The sequence below is a fragment of the Sugiyamaella lignohabitans genome, chromosome A (assembly GCF_001640025.1).
Source record: "Sugiyamaella lignohabitans strain CBS 10342 chromosome A, complete sequence".
NCBI lineage: Eukaryota > Fungi > Ascomycota > Dipodascomycetes > Dipodascales > Trichomonascaceae > Sugiyamaella > Sugiyamaella lignohabitans.
In genome coordinates, this window is record NC_031672.1 from 3,814,979 (window position 1) to 3,838,651 (window position 23,673).

The 23,673-nt window shown below is 42.0% G+C and overlaps 7 protein-coding genes across 7 annotated transcripts; 3 read left to right on the forward strand and 4 right to left on the reverse strand.

Moving 5' to 3' along the window:
- Window positions 1-31: 31 nt before the first annotated feature.
- AWJ20_1210 (uncharacterized protein) lies at window positions 32-2,248 on the reverse strand (the record flags this gene model as incomplete). The annotated part of the gene is made up of 1 exon (XM_018878069.1): window positions 32-2,248. One exon carries the CDS (start codon window positions 2,246-2,248, stop codon window positions 32-34), a length of 2,217 nt encoding a protein of 738 aa, XP_018735409.1.
- A 486-nt stretch (window positions 2,249-2,734) lies between these two features.
- On the forward strand, window positions 2,735-4,222 carry AWJ20_1211 (meiotic chromosome segregation protein; the record flags this gene model as incomplete). The annotated part of the gene is made up of 1 exon (XM_018878070.1): window positions 2,735-4,222. The coding sequence occupies one exon, from the start codon at window positions 2,735-2,737 to the stop codon at window positions 4,220-4,222; it is 1,488 nt and encodes a 495-aa protein (XP_018735410.1).
- A 97-nt stretch (window positions 4,223-4,319) lies between these two features.
- AWJ20_1212 (uncharacterized protein) lies at window positions 4,320-8,333 on the reverse strand (the record flags this gene model as incomplete). Its single annotated transcript, XM_018878071.1, has 1 exon — window positions 4,320-8,333. One exon carries the CDS (start codon window positions 8,331-8,333, stop codon window positions 4,320-4,322), a length of 4,014 nt encoding a protein of 1,337 aa, XP_018735411.1.
- A 118-nt stretch (window positions 8,334-8,451) lies between these two features.
- On the reverse strand, window positions 8,452-9,879 carry AWJ20_1213 (Dedicator of cytokinesis protein 4 CRK binding protein; the record flags this gene model as incomplete). Its single annotated transcript, XM_018878072.1, has 1 exon — window positions 8,452-9,879. One exon carries the CDS (start codon window positions 9,877-9,879, stop codon window positions 8,452-8,454), a length of 1,428 nt encoding a protein of 475 aa, XP_018735412.1.
- A 1,554-nt stretch (window positions 9,880-11,433) lies between these two features.
- OYE2 (Oye2p) lies at window positions 11,434-12,528 on the reverse strand (the record flags this gene model as incomplete). Its single annotated transcript, XM_018878073.1, has 1 exon — window positions 11,434-12,528. One exon carries the CDS (start codon window positions 12,526-12,528, stop codon window positions 11,434-11,436), a length of 1,095 nt encoding a protein of 364 aa, XP_018735413.1.
- A 670-nt stretch (window positions 12,529-13,198) lies between these two features.
- RPN13 (proteasome regulatory particle lid subunit RPN13) lies at window positions 13,199-13,711 on the forward strand (the record flags this gene model as incomplete). The annotated part of the gene is made up of 1 exon (XM_018878074.1): window positions 13,199-13,711. One exon carries the CDS (start codon window positions 13,199-13,201, stop codon window positions 13,709-13,711), a length of 513 nt encoding a protein of 170 aa, XP_018735414.1.
- A 2,151-nt stretch (window positions 13,712-15,862) lies between these two features.
- On the forward strand, window positions 15,863-23,539 carry NUM1 (Num1p; the record flags this gene model as incomplete). Its single annotated transcript, XM_018878075.1, has 1 exon — window positions 15,863-23,539. One exon carries the CDS (start codon window positions 15,863-15,865, stop codon window positions 23,537-23,539), a length of 7,677 nt encoding a protein of 2,558 aa, XP_018735415.1.
- Between the last annotated feature and the right edge of the window lie 134 nt (window positions 23,540-23,673).

A 23,673-nucleotide genomic window follows, 5' to 3' on the forward strand; every position in this document is an offset into this window, starting at 1 on the left:
ATAAATTTAATAGACATGCTGCCATGTCGATTCAAATAATTCCCACAGTAACCATAAACTTTAGAGGCTTCTTGCTCAAGATAGCAGATGAATAAAGGCTCTTGCTTTTCCAACCCCAAGACTGGGAAATATCAAATGTATCTGGAGAAGAGGAGAAGCATGACAGTGATGACATTCCTTCTCTGGAAGTCGTGTAAATTTTGAAATATGCCGATACCTTCTTACGCTCATCAATATACAGTGGCTCCATATTTACGGCATTTCGAACCTCCTTTAGTTCTCTTCCGACTTTCAGCAATATATTCCCCGAACATTCATTAGAAGGGGTCATAGAAACCCGTGGTTGACTCGATTTGAATTGCTCAAAGGCCTTTTGATTTTCAACTGGGGATAATTTTTCCTTGTACACAGCCGTAAGGTCATCATATGTTTGGTCTTCGCCATGAACCGAAAAGCTCCCATCATTCCTCCTAATAGAACTAGATACATAGTCCTGAGAACTATCAGGAACCATATCTGGTCTACCTCTATGTAGATACACTCCTAACTGGTAAACCCCCTTTTTATGAGGTCCTCTTTGAATGTACACATTCCAGTATGATCCGGCGTACCAAAACGTTTGGCTATATACCCGCTTGTAAACAGGCATTTCAGCAACATTTGGAAACTCAACTGCAAAGCGAAATGGCGGATACCCGGTAAGTGTCGGTCCAGAGTTTGCCTCTGCCTCCAGTCGACTTTGGTTTCTGTCAGTCCTTACACTCTCCTCTGTCACACGATAATTTAGGCCATGCTGCGATATGAAAGATAATGTAGAAGGATAAAAGGCACCTTTAGAGCATATATCTTGTTGGAGCATCGTCTGTGTCCATAGTGCTTCTAGTAACACCGCACGGTCGATAAGCGGGTTCAGCTTACGATCTTTAACTGATTCCAAGAATCTTAATTGGCCAGGGGCAATATTGGCATAGTGAATACCAAAATTCAGACCCTTCTGGATTCTGATCAAAGTTTGTTTCAAATTCTCAATCCGGTCAGCTGAAACATCTTCAGTTCCCTGAACATCAGCATCCGCACCCTTCTTGATATCATCGTCAAGTACAAGCTTTTGATTCAAAGAACTGGAAAAGTCGCTGAACTCGAGGCTACTCAACAAACTCGAAATCTGATTATATCGCCCCATGAGAAAAACACAACGATCGAATTCAGATGTAACAAAAAAGGAATCGCTTGTGATCACATCTACTAACATGTCACTAGGAATCTTGAGCCAAATATCCTCTGATACAGTTGGGCCCTCTATACAAAGAAAGCTCTTGCACGCTTCACTGATTAATTCACTCGGTGGCCCATAGTCGAATGATGTTGCAAACGATGCCATTTCAGCTATATTTCCCTCATCGATGTTTCTAATCAAATGGTCCAAACAATCGTTAGCGAGGTCAGGAATATCCAAAAAGCTTGCAATTGCAAATAAACCGAACATGTTGTCTGGACTTTTAGGGGCCTCACCGTTACGGTACAAATAGCCAAGTGCAAGCTCAAATACTTCTCGCGTAATATGGGGATCCGCACTGAAATCGATATCAAAGACTGAATTGAATGATCGCGACGTCGAGTCTCCATTGGATTCCGTATGAAATTTGTGATCCTTGCTATTATCGTTGCTCCATAGGACACTAAATAAACTGGCAAAATAGGGGCTACGATAAAGAATCAATTTGTGTAAATTATATTCTGTTCCAAATGCTCTTATAGTGACATCTGAGCAAATGCCTTGGCCAAGGGCCTGTTCAAATAGGTATTCATTAAGCGTCATTTGCTTCCTATTGGTAGACAGACTTCCGTGAAAATTCGATATTTGACGATGTCGTGGGGTGTGATTCATGGTGCTAACAAGCTTTTCGCAAGAATCTTGGTCATAAGATGGTAAAGCATCTGACAGCTCCTCACCAGATTCTGAATCTAGCGAATCCCCATTTTTAGCTGTGATTTCTGTTCTCTCTGGGTAAATTCGATACAAGCTAGTCGAATCCCAATTTGTTTTAAGGCCTGGAGCCGATGGTTCATCGATGGTCACACCAGAATCAGCTACCCTACGTGTTTCATCGTCATCAGTAAGGGTTTGACTAGATGCAAATAATGATGCTGCAAATTCTGAATCTTCTGTAGCAGAAGATGTATCCACAGACAAATTGGTGCTTATCGGCAGTGCTATATCAGAATCTCTTAGTACGAAATTATCCATAGTGGTCTTAAATTAGACAGACATAGAATGGCCTGAGGATGAATTCCAGTTACCTGACTGACGGTTAGGGTGCTCAATAGGATGTACATCAGACCAGCCACTTCAATACAATCATCTAATCATATGCCCATGTCAAAGTGCTACTAAATATGTCTTCCAACAGCTCAATACCCGTTACAAACGTTCCAATGAGTGGCAATCACACTATTTCCCAAAAATTGAACAGTAGTTTTCACTGGAAAACCTACAATTCTAGGACTGACAAGGTTGAACTACGACACTTGCATATTCTTTGCATGTCTGATGCAGCCTATTCTGATAACATCAAAATCACCGAACTATAGGTTTTGGTGCATATTTATAATCTCTAATGTCACAGTGGATGCTTTGCTAATACTAGCAATCCAAGACAATGTTGATAGAAACCAGGAGCAATTCACAAGGATTTCATTTCTATAATCTATGAAAGAACTATGATGAGTAAAAATGCAGGATAAACCAGATCAGTCTGATGAAATAATAAGCGAACAGCACGAGTTCGATGTGATGTGGACATCACAAATGGTTCAAAAACGAAAAAAATGGTATGACGGCAGACTGAAATTTTTTACGTTTAATAAAAGGTCTATACTCTACGACGAGTTCGGTCATTTTGTTGCTGATTATTTTCTTAATAGACACGTTAATGAAGGCGACCAGCTAGTCTTTGATAGCGTTCTTGTCAGTGTAGAAGCTAAGAGGGAGCTTGTAATAAGAAACATAGCGCCAGCCTTAGAGAGTCTTAGAAAGGAATCAAGAGCCAAAGACAGAAGCAAAAAAGATTCGGCGAACACGGATGTCAGTTTAAATTCCAGAGATAGCACGACCACAAGACGATCTCAATTGGGTTTAGAAGCCTCAAACTCACGTACATCAAGGGGTCCATTTGGCATATTTTCAGGACCCCCTGCTAATATTATCACAAATGATACATTCAGGAGTGCCGAGAACTCTGCTCGCCCATTTGTTCGGCCCACGACTTCGTTGGATATTCAGAATAGCAACAATCTTGCCCCATCTCCTGGTACGAGTTCACCGCCAGTGGCCATTTTGACTCCTCTCAAACCAGGACCCTCTTTAGGTTTGAAAAGAAGGCGTATATTGAATAGTCCTAAAGGTCCTTCTCAGCCGGTAGTCAGTAACAATAGTTCTAATGTTAGAATTCGTAAACTGACTGTCAACTATGAATCTGGGTCGAATAAGAATTTGGCCCATTCCCGTGTGCTAGTTGAAAATCGTGCCAGGGATACTGTCGGAGGCACAACTCTGGAACAGAGACCTGAGCGGGGTCATGCTCAGATCTCGACTTCGGTGCATGAGGTTGTGAGAGAGTCAAGTCCAGTACTAGTTAGAGAAGAAGTGGCACGAGCACCTCAGACAGGTATAGATGCAGTTACTACATCAACGGGCAAAATGCTTCCTCTGAGACGACGTCTTATCTCAATTCAGCAGAGTTCTACAACGAATGACAGCAATCACCAGAGGATTCCTGTCATTAAACGTAATAGCCGAAGTCTTATTTCTTTGCAGAGAAATCATCTCCCAGAAACGTCCCTGGCCCATGAATCAGCAAACGGCTCTAAAGAATCAAATAATAGTGAGACCACTGATTATATTACACCTGAGCTACAACTCCAACTCTCACAAGATTTAGATCACATCAAAGAAGTAGCTATTTCTCCAGAAGATGATCTATATTCTGAAGACGGGCTCAGTATTGTAGAAATGCATAACATGCTTAATCGAGCAAAATCGGTAGCCACATCAACTTCTCATCCTCTCTTAGGAAACACTTCCGAATCAAGCTCACGCTCAACCACGGCTGTTAATACTATTGATATTGAAGCTCTTGAAAGTACTGGACCATGGACTAAAGAAGCCCTTGACTTGTTTTCCTGGAGGCCGCCAGACTTGCCCAAAACATGCTTGCAATGAATGATCACGATATAATGAATATGAAATTATAGATACTTTTCGATATTTAATCTACATACTTAGTTTTATTGTCGTTTTATTGCTGCGACTTCGGTGGCTATAGTCTTATTGTTGGGTTTAGTCCAACAGAAGATGAAGAACTTGAATGAGGGCCATTCATGGCTTCACCTTTACGTCGGAGGCTATCAACAACCAGCTCTCCATTTAAGTTCTCTGCTACAGCAGCGATCAGCTTGTTTGGGCGCGTATAAGACCGTTCCCATTGATATGCTTGATATGAGCCGGTAGTCATCTCCTCTTTAAGTTCCTCTAATTCCATTTTGAAATTTTGTTCAAAGAGTTTTACCAACAGCTCATGATGGGGCCTGAGACTTGGAGAGATCTTCTTCCCATGGTATACCAATGCTCTGTTTATGGCCGCAGTGTAGTCCAGAAGCGCCAGTTTCAAATCTGTTACTAAATCACTTTTATTGGCTTCCTCCAAGTTTTTCGACTCGTCTTGGAGTAAATCACGGTATATATTAATACCACCATTTACTGGTGAGTCAATTGCACCAGACAAGACTAGATCTAACATTTGAACATTGGCTTGGGTTACAATATTATGACCACCTATTCCACCTCTTGTTTCTTCAATTCGAAATAGATTTTCAAGCTCTATTAAATTTGACGTCTTGTCTCTTAACATCATTAAAGCATTTTCTAGCGGTGAAAGAATTTCGACCTCGCAAGTCTTGATTTCACTGCGCTTCACGATGGTAGGGAATGACTGGTACGTCTCATAAGTAGATTTCTCAACTTTCATATTTGATGCTGATGTACTTCCTGGCAAGGGCCTTGAATATGAAAACCGTTTAGTCTTCATTCTTAGAATGTACGCCTTGGTATATGGAGAAGCTGCAGGTTTCGATAGCAGAAACTCGCACATTTCGGAATGAGACATGGGTGGCTCAGGGTCCACACACGATACAAACAAGTATTGTGTATCTTTTTTTGCTTTCGATTCATGGCTGACAATTGTTGCACCAGGATAAGTCCGATGTAGTCTGTCATGAATCGTCTCAAGCTTGTCGCCCGGTCGCCCTTGAAATATGAATTGTCGGTTTTGTAACGAACTTGGAAATCCGACCCCTAAATAAACAACTCTGAAAAACTGTGGAATGGGGCGATCGGTTGAGTCTATCCATTTATAAAGTCTTGCGAGCATAGAATGCGATGCCGAAAGCTTATAAAAGTCCAAGGCGACAAATTCATACACTTTAGTTAATTCCTCGACTACTGCAGCGGCTAGTTCGTAAGACTGCCCACGAATGAAAAATTGAATAATCATCTCATAAAGGGCTTCTTTTCTTTCAAATTCTGTCTGACTAGGTAATTGAAATTGGCTTTTCAGTCCCCAAATGCTGTCAGTTCTTTGATCGTACCTCCAATCGTAGGAATTGGCCAAAAGTTGTAAGGCCAGACCGGCTTCGGTATAATTCTTTCTTGGAATACTAGTAGCTACAATGTCAAATACATATCTCACTAGCTTCTCTTCTTGATCACAATCTTTCAAAAAGTTCAAAACATTTAATGCATGAAATGTTCTGTCTTCGGTAAATGCTCCACCTGGTGGAATATTGTATAGCTCAAGCAGCATATCAAGAAACTCGAACAAGTCGGTAATTTCACTTTTCATCTGCTCACGAGCTTCATCATTTTCTTTCATTAGCTCAATTGACTGCATTAGTTGATTCTCAAATACTTTACAATCTCTGTCTTCGGGAAGTGACTTTCGACTGGTGAATATATCATCCATAGACACAGCCATTTCACTCTTAATTCTTTTCAGGTTACCATTCTTAAGCCATTCTCCAACTATGATGGAATATAGTATATCAACCTCGGTTACCTGGGAAATGGGTCGCCGCAAAAGGCATAAATTCAGAATAAAAGGAACAAGGCTATATTGGCCGCCTACAAGCTCCAGCTGATGACCACTAAATCGGGTGACTCCGAAGCGACCGTTTTCTTCGTTGGTAGCAGGTCTGCCAAGTACATCCCACATATGTTTGAGTAATCTCATTGCTCGGCTTCTGAGATCAGGTGCAATCTTGTGAACTGCTCTTCGGTTCTGCTCTGATAAAAGTTCCAATATTAACAGCTCTGAACCTGCCACACAAGAAAGTGAGCTGAGGTATGAGTGCCAGATATCAGCGTGAAATGGTTCTGTCTTATTGTTTGGGATAAAGTGCTTAATCATAGTATCGCTGATGTAGCTCAGCATTTTAAACGCTGTTTTATGGTTCACCGTGTATAGAGATATCCAAGACTGTGGAAATGGCGGTGATTCAACCATATTGGTGGCTGCTATCACAATTTGTAGAATTACACCTCGTAGTTCTACCGAGGAGATGTTTCTTGATGGATTATACTTGGATATAGAATCAACAACTAAGTCGACTAGCATTGTAATTACAATACCCAACTCAATAAGAGTTTCATCAAAAATAGCATCATTAACCAATGAGTCTCTTGGCCAAGCATCAAAGGGGTATCTTTCAGGAAACAAAGGAGAAAAAGCAGTTCTAGGAATCCGTTCAGAATTGTTGAAATTTTCTAGTAACCGAGAGTAGAGACTACTCAAAATAGGAAGAAGCTTGCCAAACAAGGTTCTTAGCTTTAAACTTGTCGAGTTGTCCTTCCAAAGTACTTTGAGTTGGGTAGAAAAGATACCGCATAGAAGTCTTATCTGGATTAAATTGCTTGTGTATTCAGCTGGCTCAACATCAGCTCCTGCTTTTTGGCCCAAGATATACGACAGACCCCATTTTATGGTATGGCCTATGAGATACGTTCTATACTTCTTGCTGCTAAAAACCCAGGAATCCGATAATTTCCTAATCAGCTGTAACTTGCAGCTATACACAACCGAGTTGGAAGACTTTATGGAATCAACAAGATCAATGAGACATTTGACTACAATGTCTTGCCCAGTAAGCACAGATAGATGGTCATAAATTTCGAACAAAACGTTAATGATCGCGCTTTGCCCTTCGTAGAGGCTCAATCGATCTTGTCGAAGGAAGTCTTTGATAAGAACCGTAATCCTACCAAGGTATTTTAAAATTCCGCGTATCGTCTCACGATAAATATCAGGGTCTGATTTATCTACAAAAGCTGAAGCTCGAATTATTTTTGACAGAACTGGCCCACACTGAAACAGGTCCAGAAACAATTTACCGCCCTTGAAGTTGTCCCGAAGGATTACATACTCAATTTGAAAGAGAAGCATCTCAGATAGTCGTCCAAGACTGAATTCTTCTAAAAATATAGCTTCCAGATAACATAAGTCATGGTAGTTATACGAAATTCTTGTAAGCAAATTAAGTAGACCCGTAAATATGACATTAGCATGATGTTCCTCTTCACGATCTTTAGTTGCACAATCGAGAATTTTAATTAGGCATTCAACCAGACCGTAAGAATACTGTCTCGATGTTAGCAAGTGTGACTTGTATTTGCCTATCTCCATTAATCTTACCTTTGTAATTTCTGCCTGTTTCAGATGTGGGATGCTAACAATTGCTACTACGACGCGATCCAGATTATTTTTGCTGTAAAGAGTCTCCCAATTGAAAATATCTTCGATGGACTTCTCTAAGTAATGCACCGTCCCGACATACTGAGTACAAATCCCGAGACTAACCTTAACATCCTCTATATAAAAAATCAAGTCACATTTGCCACAAATGAGTTCTCTACCTCTCCAGAGTTTGAGATCTTCTCTAGAGAAAAGTTTGTCAGCCTTGTACAGATCAATGTGGATAATATCGCTTTGTCGAGCTCTATTTATTCTCACCAATTCACCTAAGTACTCGCCGCTTTTTACAGAAAGGGATCGCCATTTTGAAGAAGCGCTGACGTTGGAGGCTGATGAGAAGCTCAAATTGCTATTAGGAGACGAAAGCACAATGGAAAAATATTCATCGGTGCTTACTCCAGATAGAGCAAATGGGACCTGCAGCAATTCAAATAGGAGGTAGCAGTCGTCTCGGGGCTCGCTATGATATGTTGTAAAAAGACTCTTCACTGGCTCTATGGCCTCGTAGTTTTGAATTGCCCTGTTCATATGAACATCATGAATAGAAAGTGCCTCAAACTCGGTAACCGTACATACAAGTTCTGTGGTTTCCAAGTTTACAGCTCTGTCATCGTTAGCTACACATCTCTCGGTTGCAAAATATTACTTACACTCCGGAAGGAAATCCAAGAATTATTTTTGAGACAAGTTCTCCCCATCCAGTGTTATACTTATCGGTGCTGACTTCGTTGTAATCATTGGCATAGAGCTTAATTGTAAAAGGCGTTTCAGAATTACTTTGGATTTTAAACAGTCTGGAGATATCAGTTACCCCTACAACTAGTCCTTTCCTTTCAGGTATACCTATCAGATTCAACTCACTTAGCGGTTCCTCGTAATAAACCTCAGCAACAAGATATGCTTCACTTTTCGCAATCCATAGCGGTAAATCACAAAATAAAATACTAGGTAGTTTGGTCATTGGAGTCTTAGGGTCAATTTTTGCTTCGAAAATGTCAGTAATACGACTCCATTTCGTTCGAATATAAAGTAGTATTTTCAAAACATGTTGGGAACCGACACCAGACATGGATATTAAATTAACTATGAAGTATTTGGGAAGCTGAGGATAGGGACGAATATTACCCTGTGGATGATAAATAGGGTAATTAGGTGCCAAAGCAAGGAGAAGCTGTTCCTGAGCCAGTTTAATTTCACTTCCGAGACAAGGTATAACATCGCCAGTTTCCCAATCAAAAGCTACTATTCCTCGCTTTAGAACTCTTGAAACTCTACACATATGCCAAATGGCCCTTTTTCGAGCAGTTCCTTTTTCAGATTTTGTTAGGACATTGTGGACCATCTGCTTTCTTATATAATCGAGCCTTTCCATAGCATGTGAAACAACACTCATAGTCGACGAATTGTACAGGAAGGTACTTGTAACATAAGCACCATAAAGCTCACCCATAGTTGAAATAATATCATCTACAATTGGCTCCGATGGGACGGTGAGTGATTTGTATTCGAGTCTTAAATGAGGCAATGCTGGTGGTGTAGGTTTCTCGTCCTCGATACAAACAAGAGTTGTACCATCAGGCTTAGGCTGCACCACGGTCGCTGAATCATAGTGCTCCTTTATTGAGATCAGTTGTGCTGGAAATATACTAGTAGATATAATGGGTCTACATCCCCCCAAAATGACTTGTTCTGGACAAAAGTTCTCCTTTTCAGCTCGTTTGAAATCTGAATGAGCGTTTTTATGTGGGTGAAGATCAGGCGTGCCAGGAGCTACAAGCATATTTGATTGAATCAATGGAAGCGATACCACATACCCACGATACCATTTATAAGTCGGGTCTATCTCAAAGACATATACCAAATCGCCTATATCGAGATTGCCAAGAGGTGAGACTTGAGAAAGATTGGGATGAAAATTGCCGACTGCAACCCCCTTTGCAATCTGCGGTAGTGGAATCCATGTTTTCGCTTCCGGAGTTGGCGAACTTCTTTCTGAATGTGACCTTTCAGATATTGGCGCGGTTGGAGGGGGCCCATTTGTGGTCCGTGTCTTTCGAAGAGATCCTAAGCTCATTGGTTGGTTTATCATCAACACCAGCTCAACTTCCGACACTAAGCATCAGTGGCAATCGGTCTTGAATTTTATCAGCCAACTAGTCATAGTTTGTTCGTATTTCCATTAATTTCTAATAATATTCAGGCTAGCAGAAACTTAAAGTAATTTAGATTCTATAAGTTACTTTAGAGGTCGAGGTTAGAACATAGTGGCGTCAACCACTTGGTTACTATGTATCATTATTTTGAATTAAATTTAGGGCATCTTTCAGCTTGATGCTTCAAGGAATTCCAAAAAGAATTCCAACGCCAATCTTGCGAACTCAGCCATATTTTCGCTACGATCGCTGATGCCAGTTAGTTTTGAGATTGACACCTGTTTGTAAGGACTGGCAATCCCGAAAAATACTGAGCCCACCTCAGAATCAACAGCAGTAGGACCGGCCCAGCCTGTTTCTGATAATGCATAGGTGCTACCCAATTCAAGTTTAAGATTACGAGCCAATCTTAACGCTACATCTTCCGATGGCCCCGTATACGACAAGATATCTTGTTCAGACCATCCACTAAGCTTCAGTCTGGATTTCAAAGCATATGTTAAGGTGCCACCAAGGAAGTAAGATGATGCTCCTGGAACAGAAACAAAGTAAGATGATATTAGACCACCACAAGCCTGGCATTGTTAGTATTATGTCATGCCACATCAAGAATATAATACCTACACTTTCCGAGATCGCTAGCGTCTCATTCCGGTCATTTAAGATAGCAGCAATTTTATGAACTGTATCCTTGACATGGGCAGGAGGAAAGGTTGAAGTGTGAGGGGCAGCATTCATCATGGCTACTGACAATCAACAATTTAGAATTAGTGCGCGTGCTTCTGCTAAACATGGGTATGCATGTGTATAAGTAGCACATGTTGACGTGGGACTTGAACTTCCAGCCGATAGGGCTTATGGCTCTGTTAAGACTTGAGTTCTTTGGTATAATTTGTATACCGTTTATTGACACTATATAAAATAACATAATTGCTTTATTCGTCAATCCGCATTCTTCTCGATATATTTTTTTCTCCCGAACCGAAATATATACTCTTCTTACCCTCGTCCTCTATTATTTCACATTCACCCTAGCCCTATTGCGCAGATAATATGAAATATACTCCATAACATCAATATACAGATTCTAAAATGCAAAATGGCTAACTTTGCCAGTGAAATTTGTATATTTTCCATAATCAATATGCTGACTTGTTCTATCTTGCTTAGGGTTTCCTCTCCCTATTTACCTTTCATTGTCTTGTAATCAGAGTCATGATTCTTCTGGATAAATCAATAATTATTGAGACAGCAATGGTCTTCATATCGAATATGCTCCTGGTATGCTCTTAAGTTGATTGACATACCGAAGAAACTCCCATTTTAACAGAATCTTTCCTCGTCTGTAAAAGATCGGGACGAATACGAAATTTTTCATTCGCCCCTGAAAATACCCATACTAGTATGAACCCTAATATTCCCAGCCACATATTTCTATATCACCCATGTTTATTAACCCTCTATCTAACTACGATCTATTTAGCAAAAGGATAATCGGTATATCCCTTGGCATCATTCGTATAGAAAGTGTCTCTATCATAATCGGTCAACTCTAGCTTGCGTTCCAACTTGTCAACGATATCAGGATTGGAGATGAAATGTCTACCAACGGCGATGATAGTGTTAGGCTCTTTTTCAGCAACCTCAGCAGCAACTGGGAGCATATTTCCGGCTTTAATAAGAATACCCTTCCAGATGTTATTGATAAATTCGTTACTACCAGACCAAGATTCCAAGTTAACATGTCCTGCAATACGGGGTTCAACAATATGAACAAAGGCCAAACGCTTGTTCTGTTCCACAGCGCGCTTCTCGAGCTCAGCGACAACGTAAGACCATTGAGGAATAGGAGAAATACCTGGGAAAACTTCGCCATAAGTATTCCAAGGAGACAACCGGATTCCAACCCTGTCAGCACCAATAGCTTCAACCAAAGCATCAACCACCTCTAAAGTGAAGCGGGCACGGTTCTCGATAGATCCTCCATACTCATCAGTTCTCTGATTTGTGTTCTCATGGAGGAATTGATCGAGCAGATATCCATTGGCCGAATGCAACTCAATACCATCGAAACCAGCTTCAACAGCATTCTTAGCAGCCTTAACATAAAGTTGGATATACTCTTTAATTTCCTCCTTAGTCAAGGGTCTAGGAGCACCTCTCTCCTCATCAATGGGAACATCCGAAGCAGACACATAGTCAAAACCTTCAGCCTTTAAAACTGCGGGGAATGCTTGTCTGCCGAGAGCCCAGATTTGGGCGTAAATGAAAGACTTCTTGGCGTGAACTCTGTCAGTAACCTTTTTCCAAGCATCAATTTGTTCCTGACTCCAGATACCTGGGACGTTTGGAATACCACCAGCCTTGGCAGCAATGAAAGTTGCCTCGGTAATAAGTAAAGTACCGGGTCTTGAAGCTCTTTGCTCATAGTATTCAGCAACCAAATCACCGGGGACGTGCTTGGGAGATCTGAATCTGGTCAAGGGTGCCAATGCAATTCTGTGCTGAAGAGTAGATTTACCAACCTTAATTGGCGAAAATAAAGGGGGAGTCGAAGAAGATACAGTCATTTTCAAATTTTCTGTTTTGTTGTCAAAAAAAGGAATCAAACCCAGTACCAACAGTCCGAATATAAATACTAAGCACGACCGTGAAAACATGCAAATTCTTGATTCCGAGTTGGGCGATGCTTACAAATAAATATTCTGTCAGCTCGCACGTAACTCTCTTCATTTCCACTTTCGTCACGTGCGGAGTTAAGGATATCTGCATGACGGAATTTTTGAATGAGATTCTCCTACTGGCCTCTATGGCACAGATGCATTACGGACTTTGTGGCAAATATTTAGATTATCCAGCAGTTTTTTTTAATTACTATTAACATCACTATTTGCTTATTAATTTTAGAATTTAGTTGTTTACTTTTAGTTTAAATTGTATTCACACTTGGACCGGGTGTTCAATATCAGCAATGAAAAGCCTCGTCCGCCGCACATACAGATATGCTGGTGACCTGCCACTGTGAATGTCAATTCATCTCGCAGCCCTCTGAACAACTCTCTGTCAACTGTTGCCATTGAAGTACTTCAGCTATCACTATAGAAGATAACGGTAGAGAAAATCAAGAATCAGCATTGTGTTATTTCACAGCAATTGCAATTGTAACAGAGACGATTTATCAGAGTCTTTAGAACCACCTAGCAAAGGCTTTACCGCTCTTTTCTTATTTATTATCATAACATGTCAGAGCCTATTCTGTCGTTCAAAGCTGGACGGGTTGAGCTCAATGAAGCAGCCAAGAAAGCCACCCCAATAAAGGGTCAGGGTCTTATTAAAGTGTTAAAGAATCCTGATGACCCCATGCTGTACTCCTTTATTTGGGAGCCCAGAGGATCTTACAAATCCACACCAGGTGCAGAAGCGTCGAGAGATGAGCTACTACTTTTCCCAGGCGATGCTCAATGGATCCATCTAGAACAGTGTAAAACTGGAAGAGTGTTTGCGTTAAGATTCCGTAGTTCAAGTGAGAATTTTGTGTTCTGGATGCAATCGCCAGTGGAGCCAGGACAAGATGTTAATGCATTGACTGAACAAGATAAGAAAATCATGGATGAATTTCACAAGCTACTAGACAAAGAAATCTTGGACGATGAAGATATTGCTGAAAATGAAACCGAAGATGCAGCTCCAGCGGCCCCAAATCCACCAGCTGCCAACGAAGATATTGAGCTGCCAGATGCTGATTCTCATTAGATTTACCGGCGAATCACTAGCTAACGAAGTACACATTTGTACCATCCTGTTCTATCCATTCCGTCCTCATATATTTAAATAAAGGAGTCTATAATACGTCTTAGTGTATTGATATATTGATTTTACGTGGCATCGCTTTTGTCATATAGAGGGATATTCTTATATGGTTGGCATTGTCTAGCCTATTAAGGAGCAAAATAAAGATACCATTATTCAGGCATGTTTAGCCTAACGAAAGACTGCTGTCTCGCAAATCTTCTCAATTGATCATTGATCTATAGAAATCTAAAAACTATTATCTGTTTCTATATAACTGATCTGGATAATCTTCAACTATCTGTCAGAGCTCATTAGGAGATCTTATAGGGCTTGAATGGAAACAGGCTCAAACATTAGAGTAAAAACTTTAGCTACCACTCGAACCTCCCTGTAAGATCCCCAAAAAAACACCCACTCAAGTACCAACTCCTGGTGATAATATCTACCTTTTTATTACTACTATTATTCGCGGGATCAAAGAGTCGGCGCGATTATACCTCACAGAAGCGCATGTGTTCACGTGACATGTTTACTCCTGAAAAACTACCAATCTAAACATTGCCTATGCAACAACAAAACATACGAGTGGAGCACCTTCGACAAAAAGACGACCAAACCTCCACGGCGAAATACCCCAGGGTAATCGAACAATTTCCTTTGGTTGTTCAGTCTTCGGTTTAAAATAGAGACATTATTGGATTTTCATAAAAAATTTAAGAGTAAGTTCAAAAATTGAAAGAAAAGGTTGTCTCACCGGGTTGAGTTGTTTGTTTTGGTTCTGTTGCTGATGACTCGTAACGTGATTCCTGCATGGCAGCTATAATCTCTAGAGTTCTATCGTTTTATCAACCTCTTATAGAGTAGTCTAAGACTGTCCATTGCTTTAATACAATAGAATCCATTGGTAGGAGCATAACCGCGCCAACAGTTTAACGAGGAACCAATTTTAGACTTTACCGCCAGCATCTGGACATCCAGTATGTTTTACATTCGCGTCAACGACTGGTCTTATAATTGAGATGCGATTCGGGACTAACAAGATACAGGAATCACTGAGTCAATTTACAATTGGTACAAGTGACTCACAAGTTTTGATAATACCCCCTTTTGAACTTGTGTTCCCTGCATAGGTATGTTATAATATGACAGTCAAATCCTACCAATTGCAGGCAATCATTATTGACTGTAGATGATCCTACAATACGGTATTGAGAAGCTACAGAGGATTTAAAGAATATTGCACTCTTTATTGCCGGACTCACATTGTATTAGGTTTAACAAGTATACTAACATGCAGTTTAGCCTGACATGGCCGAGGATTCTTCGTCAATGTCGCTCAACGAGCAGTTGAGGCTTATAAAGGGAAAGATCAAGAAAACAGATTTCATAAATCAGCAGCTGAGTGATGTCGAGGCCCAGCTTGCTTCGCATATGGAGAAAGATGCATCGGAACCAAGTACACAACCTGGTCAACAATTGAAGGCCAAGTTGGATACCTTAATCCGTGAGCATGACGATGTTATTCGTGAAGGAGATGTGTTGACAAAGGTTCATGCTGACTCGGTAAGTTTATATCCCCCTTCCTTTGGCATTTCAATTTGTTGGGGTTATCAATAGACAGTGTCATTTTCGGATAAGTGATGTTCGCGCATACTAACTGGACTTTTAGACTGAGCTGTCTTCGGTGCCGCCTGCCGGAGGTTTTCTATCCCCAAAGAAGCATTCTCGCAAGAAGAATTTAAGTGGTCGAGCCAACGATGTCAAATTTGCTACAGATATTAGCGAGAGCCTGCTGAGTGAGTGTAGAAGACTGCATGCCTCTCTGGCAGAGAAAGACAAGCTTCTTCGTGAACAAGAGGCTGAACAAGAAGAACTGCGACGCAAATGGGCTTCCCTAGAGTCCAAAGTACACTCATTGTCTGAATCTGAAGGTAAGATTATACTACAGATGTGATCAATAAGAATGGGTCACGGAGACTACTAAACATAGTGCAAAAGAAGTGGTGTTTGGGATCCACCTTTTACTATAGAGATGATGCTAACAAGAACTTAGAACGGTACCGAGAGGAAAATTGGAACCTTGAAGTGCAAATCAGAGAGTATGAAGAAAAAATGGCAAAGTCTAATGATGCTGTTTCAAAGATTGCGTCTGAGCGAGGTAAATTGCAGACTGCCAAGGACTCACAAATGGAGTTGATCGAGTCTCTTAAAACACGAGAAGCCGAACTCAAAGTTTTGTATGATAGCATGAAGAACCGATATGAAGCCGAGACAAATAATCGCCAACGTGAAAAAACTGAGTGGGACCAGGAACACCAGACTCTTAACAAAAAGTTAGCAGATCTGAACCAGGAATTGACATCTCTCAAGGCGGCCGGTGGTTTTGGTCTTGGAAGTGGTTTAGCTGGGGCTGTAGCTGCTACCCACGGTTCATCAAGTGATATTGATGAGGAACAGCTTGCCCGTGATTTGGAAAGTTTTGGTGCCCAAGGTGAAGATGATGAGTTGGACTCTCAACAGGCCTCGCATTTGTCTGGTTTAGAAAGTGAAACCATGAAATCTTCACTAGGACATGCTCATAAATTAGTAGCCAATTTACAGCGTGCATTTACAAAGGAAAAGTCTGAAAAGCTAGAACTGCGTAGGCAACTAGCTGACATGCAGGCTGAATTGCAGAAGACTCGTTCAAATGTCGTCAAAAACAAGCGGTCCAAGTATTTTGCTAACGCTGCTAATAACAGTAACAATGGGTCTGCCAATACCTCGGTTCGATCAGCTGGATCTTTATACGGACCTGGCAGAGTTCGTACGAGCATCATTGACTATGAGGAGCCTGTGGCCCAAGATGGATGGGAAGATATTGGCGGTGACTCGCCTAAGCGAGGAATTAGCAGCGAAAGCGATGCTTTTCATTCTGCATTGGAATCTGAATCTGGTTTTGAAACTGCTCAAGAAGAGGCGCAAACTGAAGATGACGTTTATCAGACGGGCCAAGAGACTATGGATGAAGGGTCTTCTGGTGAGCATACAGAGACTGAAGATTCCGCCGTGACTGAGAGTGGTGCTACGTTTTTCAACCCCAGAAGAAACTCTGTTTCCTCAACTGCCAGTGATTCGGCCTCGGACAATGATTTTAACATGAGCATGGGTAGTAATGCAAGCATTGTCAGTGGTTCCAGGTCCAGCAGACGTCGTTCGTTTAAAAGCAGGCGAAGTAACCATAATTTAAGATCAAGCACTTACAGTGGTGGTGGATCTGATCCAGAAGGAACGCCGGTGAAAACCTCTGGGACTGGCAGCCTTGCTGCCGAGTTCTTATCTACCGAAGAAATTGAGAGACATGCTTCTGAACATGGACTGGTCACTTTGCCTGTAGAGGAGTACGAACTCATGGTATCCAAGATTGATCTTATTGACAATCCATCAAAGGATGTTCTGCAGTCATCAGCTGCCCAAATCGAACATGAGTTAGTTCCTGTGGGACATGTTGGTGGTTTGGAATCCCAAATTGGTCAATTCAAGGCACAAATTGAAACTATGGATTCAAAGCTTTCTGAATTGAACTCTCATAAGGCTGGTCTAGAGTCACAAGTCGAAGAACTCTCTACTCGCTCGGGTGATCTCGAGGGTCAAGTTGCTAAATCCAAGACTCAGGAGCATGTTCAAGATTATGCTACACAGCTTGGATTCGAACTGGTTCCTTCAGGTCATGTCAAGGATCTCGAATCAAAACTTTCAAAAGCCCAATCTAAAGATTATATCCTTCATAATGCCAAGGCTCATAATCTTGTCGCCATCCCAATTGATGATTACGAAAAATACTTGTCTCCAACCCTGGAGGATATCACTCGTCATGCGGATGGACTTGACCATAAACTTGTTCCACTCAATGAGTATGACAATTTGATTGCACCACCCACTGTGGATGAGGTGGCCCAACATGCTAAAAATGTTGGATATAAAGCCATTCCAATTGAAGAACATGACCGCCTTGTCCATGAAGCAACTCGTTCACTTAGCGAATCTGAAGTTACTGATAAAGCGAGAGAGCTTGGACTGGTTACTCTTCCTACTGATGATCATGCTGAACTAGTTAGATCTAGTCTCGATCCAACTGTAGACGAGCTGATAGCCCGAACCGGAAAGCATAACATGACAGTGGTGCCAATAGATGAGTATAAACGACTTGTTGAACTTACTCAACACCCTAGCAATGAAGATTTAGAGAAATGGGCTGGTCCTCTTGGACTTGCAGTTGTTAATGACGCAGCCTACCGCGACCTTCAACGAGAAGCAAGAGATCCTACACCAGAAGAACTCAGCTCTCGTGCTGAAAAGCTTGGTCTTTCTATTCTTCCTAAAGCTGAGCTGCAGGCTATGGTTTCCCTCAGTGAAAGCCCACCTAAAGAACACCTCGAGAAGCATGCTGACAAGTTCAATTCCCTATTGGTCGATAAAGATGACTACTCTAAGATACAACATCTGGCCAATTCTCCCGATCGAGAACACATTAGTGAGAAAGCCCGATCTCATGGTTTGACTGTTGTCCCAGATTCCGAGTATAAAGAACTTCAAGCCAAAGCCAACAAGCCAACATCTGATCATATAAAGACCAAGGCAGCTGCTGTAGGACTGATTGCTATTGCTGCCGCTGAACATGAAAATTTGTTGCGGTCGGCTCATAAACCTACTAGAGAAGAACTGGTTGCTAAAGCGTCAGAGTTGCATGGTGCTGTGATAGTGGACAAGGATGTTCATGATGAATTTGTTCGTAAGACTCAGTCTCCTTCTCATGACGAGGTTAAAGCTCAGGCTGGTGCCCTTGGAATGATTGCTGTTGCTCAAGACGAGTATGATGAGATTTCTCGTAAAGCAAATTCACCTTCTCTCTCAGAGGTCCAGAGCTCAGCAGAACGTCATTCCCACGTCTTGCTATCTCAAGATGATCACAAGAAACTTGTCGCTTCTGCTACATCTCCTTCGGAACTAGAAGTTACCGAGCATGCCAAGAAACACGGTTTGGTTACTGTTCCTGAGTCTAAGTTTAACGATCTTACCAGGAAGAGAACTAAAGAAGAGGCAACTGCTGCTGTTCGTGAGCACGGCCTGGTTGCTTTGACATCTGAACAATATGAGACAATGAGCAATGCAGCCAATCAGCCAATTGATAAGAACTTTGTCGAATCTGCAGCAGCTGGTCTAGGACTTGCGACTGTGTCAACTGAAGAACTTGAGGCTTTAAGACACCCACCAGAAAAGACTGATGAAGAAGTCAAACAGATTGTCAATGCAAGAGGATATATTCTTGTTAAATCAGATCTTATCTCGACTCCGAGCGGAGATGTGCCTGATTTGAACTTGCCAATTATTGCACTTACAAAGGAGAATTATGACCAATTAGTACAACCGTCCCAAGAATCTGTTCTGGAGAAACTCAAGGGTTTCGGTTTAGTGGCTATGCCTGAGAATGAGTACCAGTCGCTTGTAAAGGAACCTACGAGAGAAGAGTTGGTAGAAAAGCTTCAATCTCATGGTCACGTTGCTATTCCTAAAGAAGAATATACTGAGTTGTCATCTCGTCCTACTGAGATCAATCCTTCCAAGGAAGAACTTGCCGCATTTGCTGCTGGACATGGTTTGTCGACGATTCCTAGTGATCATCTTGAACAGCTCAAGAGAGAGGCAGAGGAACCCAGTCACGAAAAAATCACCGCTGTTTCTGGTCAACGGGGTCTTTCTTTGGTTAATACAGATGAGCTTAATGCCATTAAACGGAGAGCTGAAGATCCTTCTCAAGAAGAGTTAAATGGTCACGCGTCCAAGCACGGTTTGGTGCTCATCGATTCAGGTGAGCTTTCTACTATTCGCTCTAGAGCCAGCAACCCTACGCCCGACCAGTTGAAAGAAGCATCGTCGAACCTTGGATTATCCGTTATTCCTACGACAGAACTTGAAAACTATAAACGAAAAGCGAATGCACCATCCAAGACTGAGATTGAGTCTCATGCTGCGCATTTTGGACTTGCTGCTATCTCAGTAGGAGCTTTGGAGGAACTGCATCGTAAATCACAAAAGCCCAGCAAGGAGGAGGTCGAACAGTATGGTCACAAATTGGGCCTCAGGGTGTTGTCAGAAGATGAGCATAATCAACTGCATAGAAGAGTGAACAATCCAACCGTGGGTGAACTTCAGAAATCTGCCGCTGCTCACAAGCACTCTATTTTGCCAAAAGAAGAATTGGATCAACTACGACGCAAATCCAACGAGCCTACTATTGATGAAATCAAGTTGGCTGGTGAAGCACACGGAATGGTTGTTGTTGACAAGGACATGTATGATGAGCTAGAAAAGAACTCAACTCAACCTGATGAGCCGACTATAACCCGACTTGCTAAAAAGTTAGATCTTGCTGTTCTGCCAAGCGTAGAATTAGAGCAACTGCGAGAACAACTCAGCCATCCATCGAAAACTGACGTAGAATTCTGGGCAAAGAAACATAACCTCGTGGCGATTCCAAGGGAGGCACATGTCTCACTCACCGAAAGAGCTGAGAAGCTTGAAAAGCTTGAGAAGAACGAGCCGTCTGTGTCACCAAAAGATGTGCATTTGATGTCTGTTGCCGCCAAGCGTAATCACTTTGAGGATATCATTAAACAATCGTCGAAAGAAAAGCAGAATGATAAGGTCGCTGAGTCAATTAAATCGTTGGGTTATGTTCCCGTGTCAAACGAGGAATATAAGCGTCTTCTGTCAAACCAAAGCGTATATGAACCCACTAAGGGTGATATCATTCGTACTGCTAAATCATTTGGTCTTAGCGCTATTCCAATTGAGGAGTATAAGTCATTGCTTAAAAGACACAGTCATGTGCGTGATGAGAGTACTAATTCTATTGAAAGCTTTGGCTCGGGTGTTTCAGGTGTTCCTGGAGATAGGACCAGTGCTAACCCAACCACACCTGTACGTAACACGGCTCCACATGACTTCCAATTGGAATCACCCAAATCTGATTTAGATATGAAGGCTGTACCGGCAGAATACCTTGCTTCGTTACGCCGCATTGCTGAGAATCCAGAAGAAGAAGATCTCAAGGGCTTGGCACACAAGTTGGGCTTAAAACTCGTTCCACTAACTTCTGAAGATGAAGGCAAAAAGACACTCACTACTTCTTCATCTGTTAAATCGATATCCAGCCAGTTTAATACTGCCGAAGATGTCAACAATGTATCGATTTCTTTCGAAGAGTATGCTGAACTGAAGAAGAAAGCTAACCAGATATCCTCACCTGAGAGCCTACATGCAAAGGCTGCTGAGCTAGGATTTGTTGCAGTTGCTGCTGGCGAACTTGAAAATTTGCGAAACAAATCTATTAGTGAGGAAGAAATTCGCGATAAAGCATCACAGCTTGGCTTGGTAACATTGACCAATTCTGATTATCAGAATTTGAGTGATGCTGCTAAACATCAGCCAAAGGAACTAGATGTTGAGGAGATCCAAGAGAAGGCTCACTTAATGGGTCTTGTTGCTATACCCGAACAACAGTTTGCTGATCTGCAAACCAGAGAAACCAAGTTGACCCCAGAAGATATCCGCAGTCATGCAGAACAGCATGGCTTGGTCGCTCTACCTGTTTCAGAGTTAGCTCAGTTGCAAGCGCCAAAGGATCTCAGTGCAGAAGAAATTCAACACCATGCTGAGAGTCGTGGATTAGCGGTCTTGCCAAAGACCGAACTAGCTCAGCTAAACGAACCAAAAGATCTGACAGTTGAGGATATTAATCATCACGCCAGTAAGCATGGACTCGTTGCGTTACCACAAGATGAAGTGGACAGGTTGCAAGCTCCAAAGGATATTGGAATTGAAGAAATTCAACACCACGCTGAAAATCGTGGATTGGCAGTAGTCCCTAAGGATGAATTATCCCGCTTGCTACAGCCAGAGCTTTCAGTTGATGACATCAAGAAGCAGGCGGATTCACAGGGTCTTGTGGTCGTTCCAAAGGAAGAGTTTGTTGCCAGAAAACAAATCAGTGGTAATGATATCAAAGAGCACGCTGACAGTCATGGCTTAGTGGTTCTTCCAAAGGATGAATTTAACGAACTGCAAAAAGCACAACAACCGAAGAAATCCGGTATCAAGGAAATCGAGGCGGCTGCGGCCGCTCTTGGACTTGTTGCTGTGTCTGCCGATAGTTACAACGAGTTCAGGAAGAGCTCCAGTGGACAAGTTAAACGCCAGTCACTTTCTCCCGAGGAGCTCACCACTCATGCTGACAATATTGGATATGTTGCTGTTCCTGCACCGGAGTACAACCGATTGAAGAGCCCCACCTTCACAGATGAAGACATTCAACGCCATGCAACTAGCTTAGGTCTTCGTACCATATCAGACGCCGATTATCGCGCATTGATTGCAAAATCTGAGCCCAAAGTGTTCAACAACACAGACTTGGAGAGGGAGGCCAGAAGTAGAGGTAAAGTTCTTCTGGATTCTAATGAATATGCCGAACTTATGATGAGCCATGAATCGTTAACTGATAGAACTTCGCAAGGTGCTAAAGATAACACAAGCTCGCTATCGCCCGATGAGCTCAAGAGTCATGCTGAGAAGATCGGTCTCGCTGTTGTAAACGCATCCGAGCTTGAGAGTCTTCGTTCTGCTAGAGAGACAACAACACTCAGGGAATCAAGAGGATCACCTATCACTGTTGTCAATAGAAACTCGAGGTTTAACATGCAGTCGGCTATCATTGATGATACTTCTTCGGAAATGTCTGCTGAAGCTGATGAATCTACCATTACGGTATCTGGCAGACCACCTCATGTTGCTCTTCCTTCTGTTTCAGAATCAGACTTCTCTGTTGAATTTGATGGCGACAACCGAGTGCCAAGTCAAAGCACAGGCAAACTTCTTCCTGCAGCCGGAATCAGTAAACAGGCTAGTACCTCTGTTGCTGGACCTGCTACTGTCGGTGTTGTCAGTGGTGCTGCTGCTGCCAGTGCTGCGGCTATTGCAGCCAATGGCCGTCATCACACCCTTGACCCCAGCCATTTGTCACCTGCTAGCAACAATGCCAATGCTATGTTTAACCTCAGTCAAGCTACCATTGCTAGTCAGACGTCACTGAATGAACGAAATATGATTCCATACATCACACAAGTTGTTATCGGAGAGTTTTTGTTTAAATACACTCGTACATTTGGCATTAGTGGCATTTCTGACAACCGCCATGAAAGATACTTCTGGATTCATCCTTACACATTGACATTATATTGGAGTAAGGAAAATCCAGCCATGGAGAGTATACATAGTGGTAAGACTAAATCTGCTGCTATTGTCAATGTTGAAGCTGTTGAAGATTTGAATCCCTTACCGCCTGGTCTATACCACAAGAGTATAATCATTCATACTTCGGATCGTTTGATCAAGGTAACCTGTCCAAGCAGACAAAGACATAATATCTGGTATAACTCTATCAAATTCCTGTTAAAGAGATCTATCGACGATCTAACTTTTGATGAGGAGCTTGGCGACGTCAACTATGCTGAGGATCGAAGGGTCAACAGAGAGAGAACCCGCACTAGTGCTGTGACCGGTCAAAGTTTAAGGGAAAACCGCAGTCACAGAGTGTTGTCGTTGAGACAGAGCTTAGCGCCAGAAATGAACGTATCGAGGGTTGGAACAAGAGCCTCGCTCCGTCAAGAAAGTGTTAGCTCATTTGTTCCCTCAGGTCAACGAGCATCTTCTGGGTCGACGTCGAGATCAAGCAGTCGCTTCAGTCGGGGATGATATATTTGTGAATGAATATTTGTAAAAATTAGTGTAATAAGTAATGTAATCTGAAACTATTTCCATGACAAATTATGCCATTTAACATAAGTTAAAACAGCGGGAGCAGTCGGTCTTTAAAGGAATATTATATT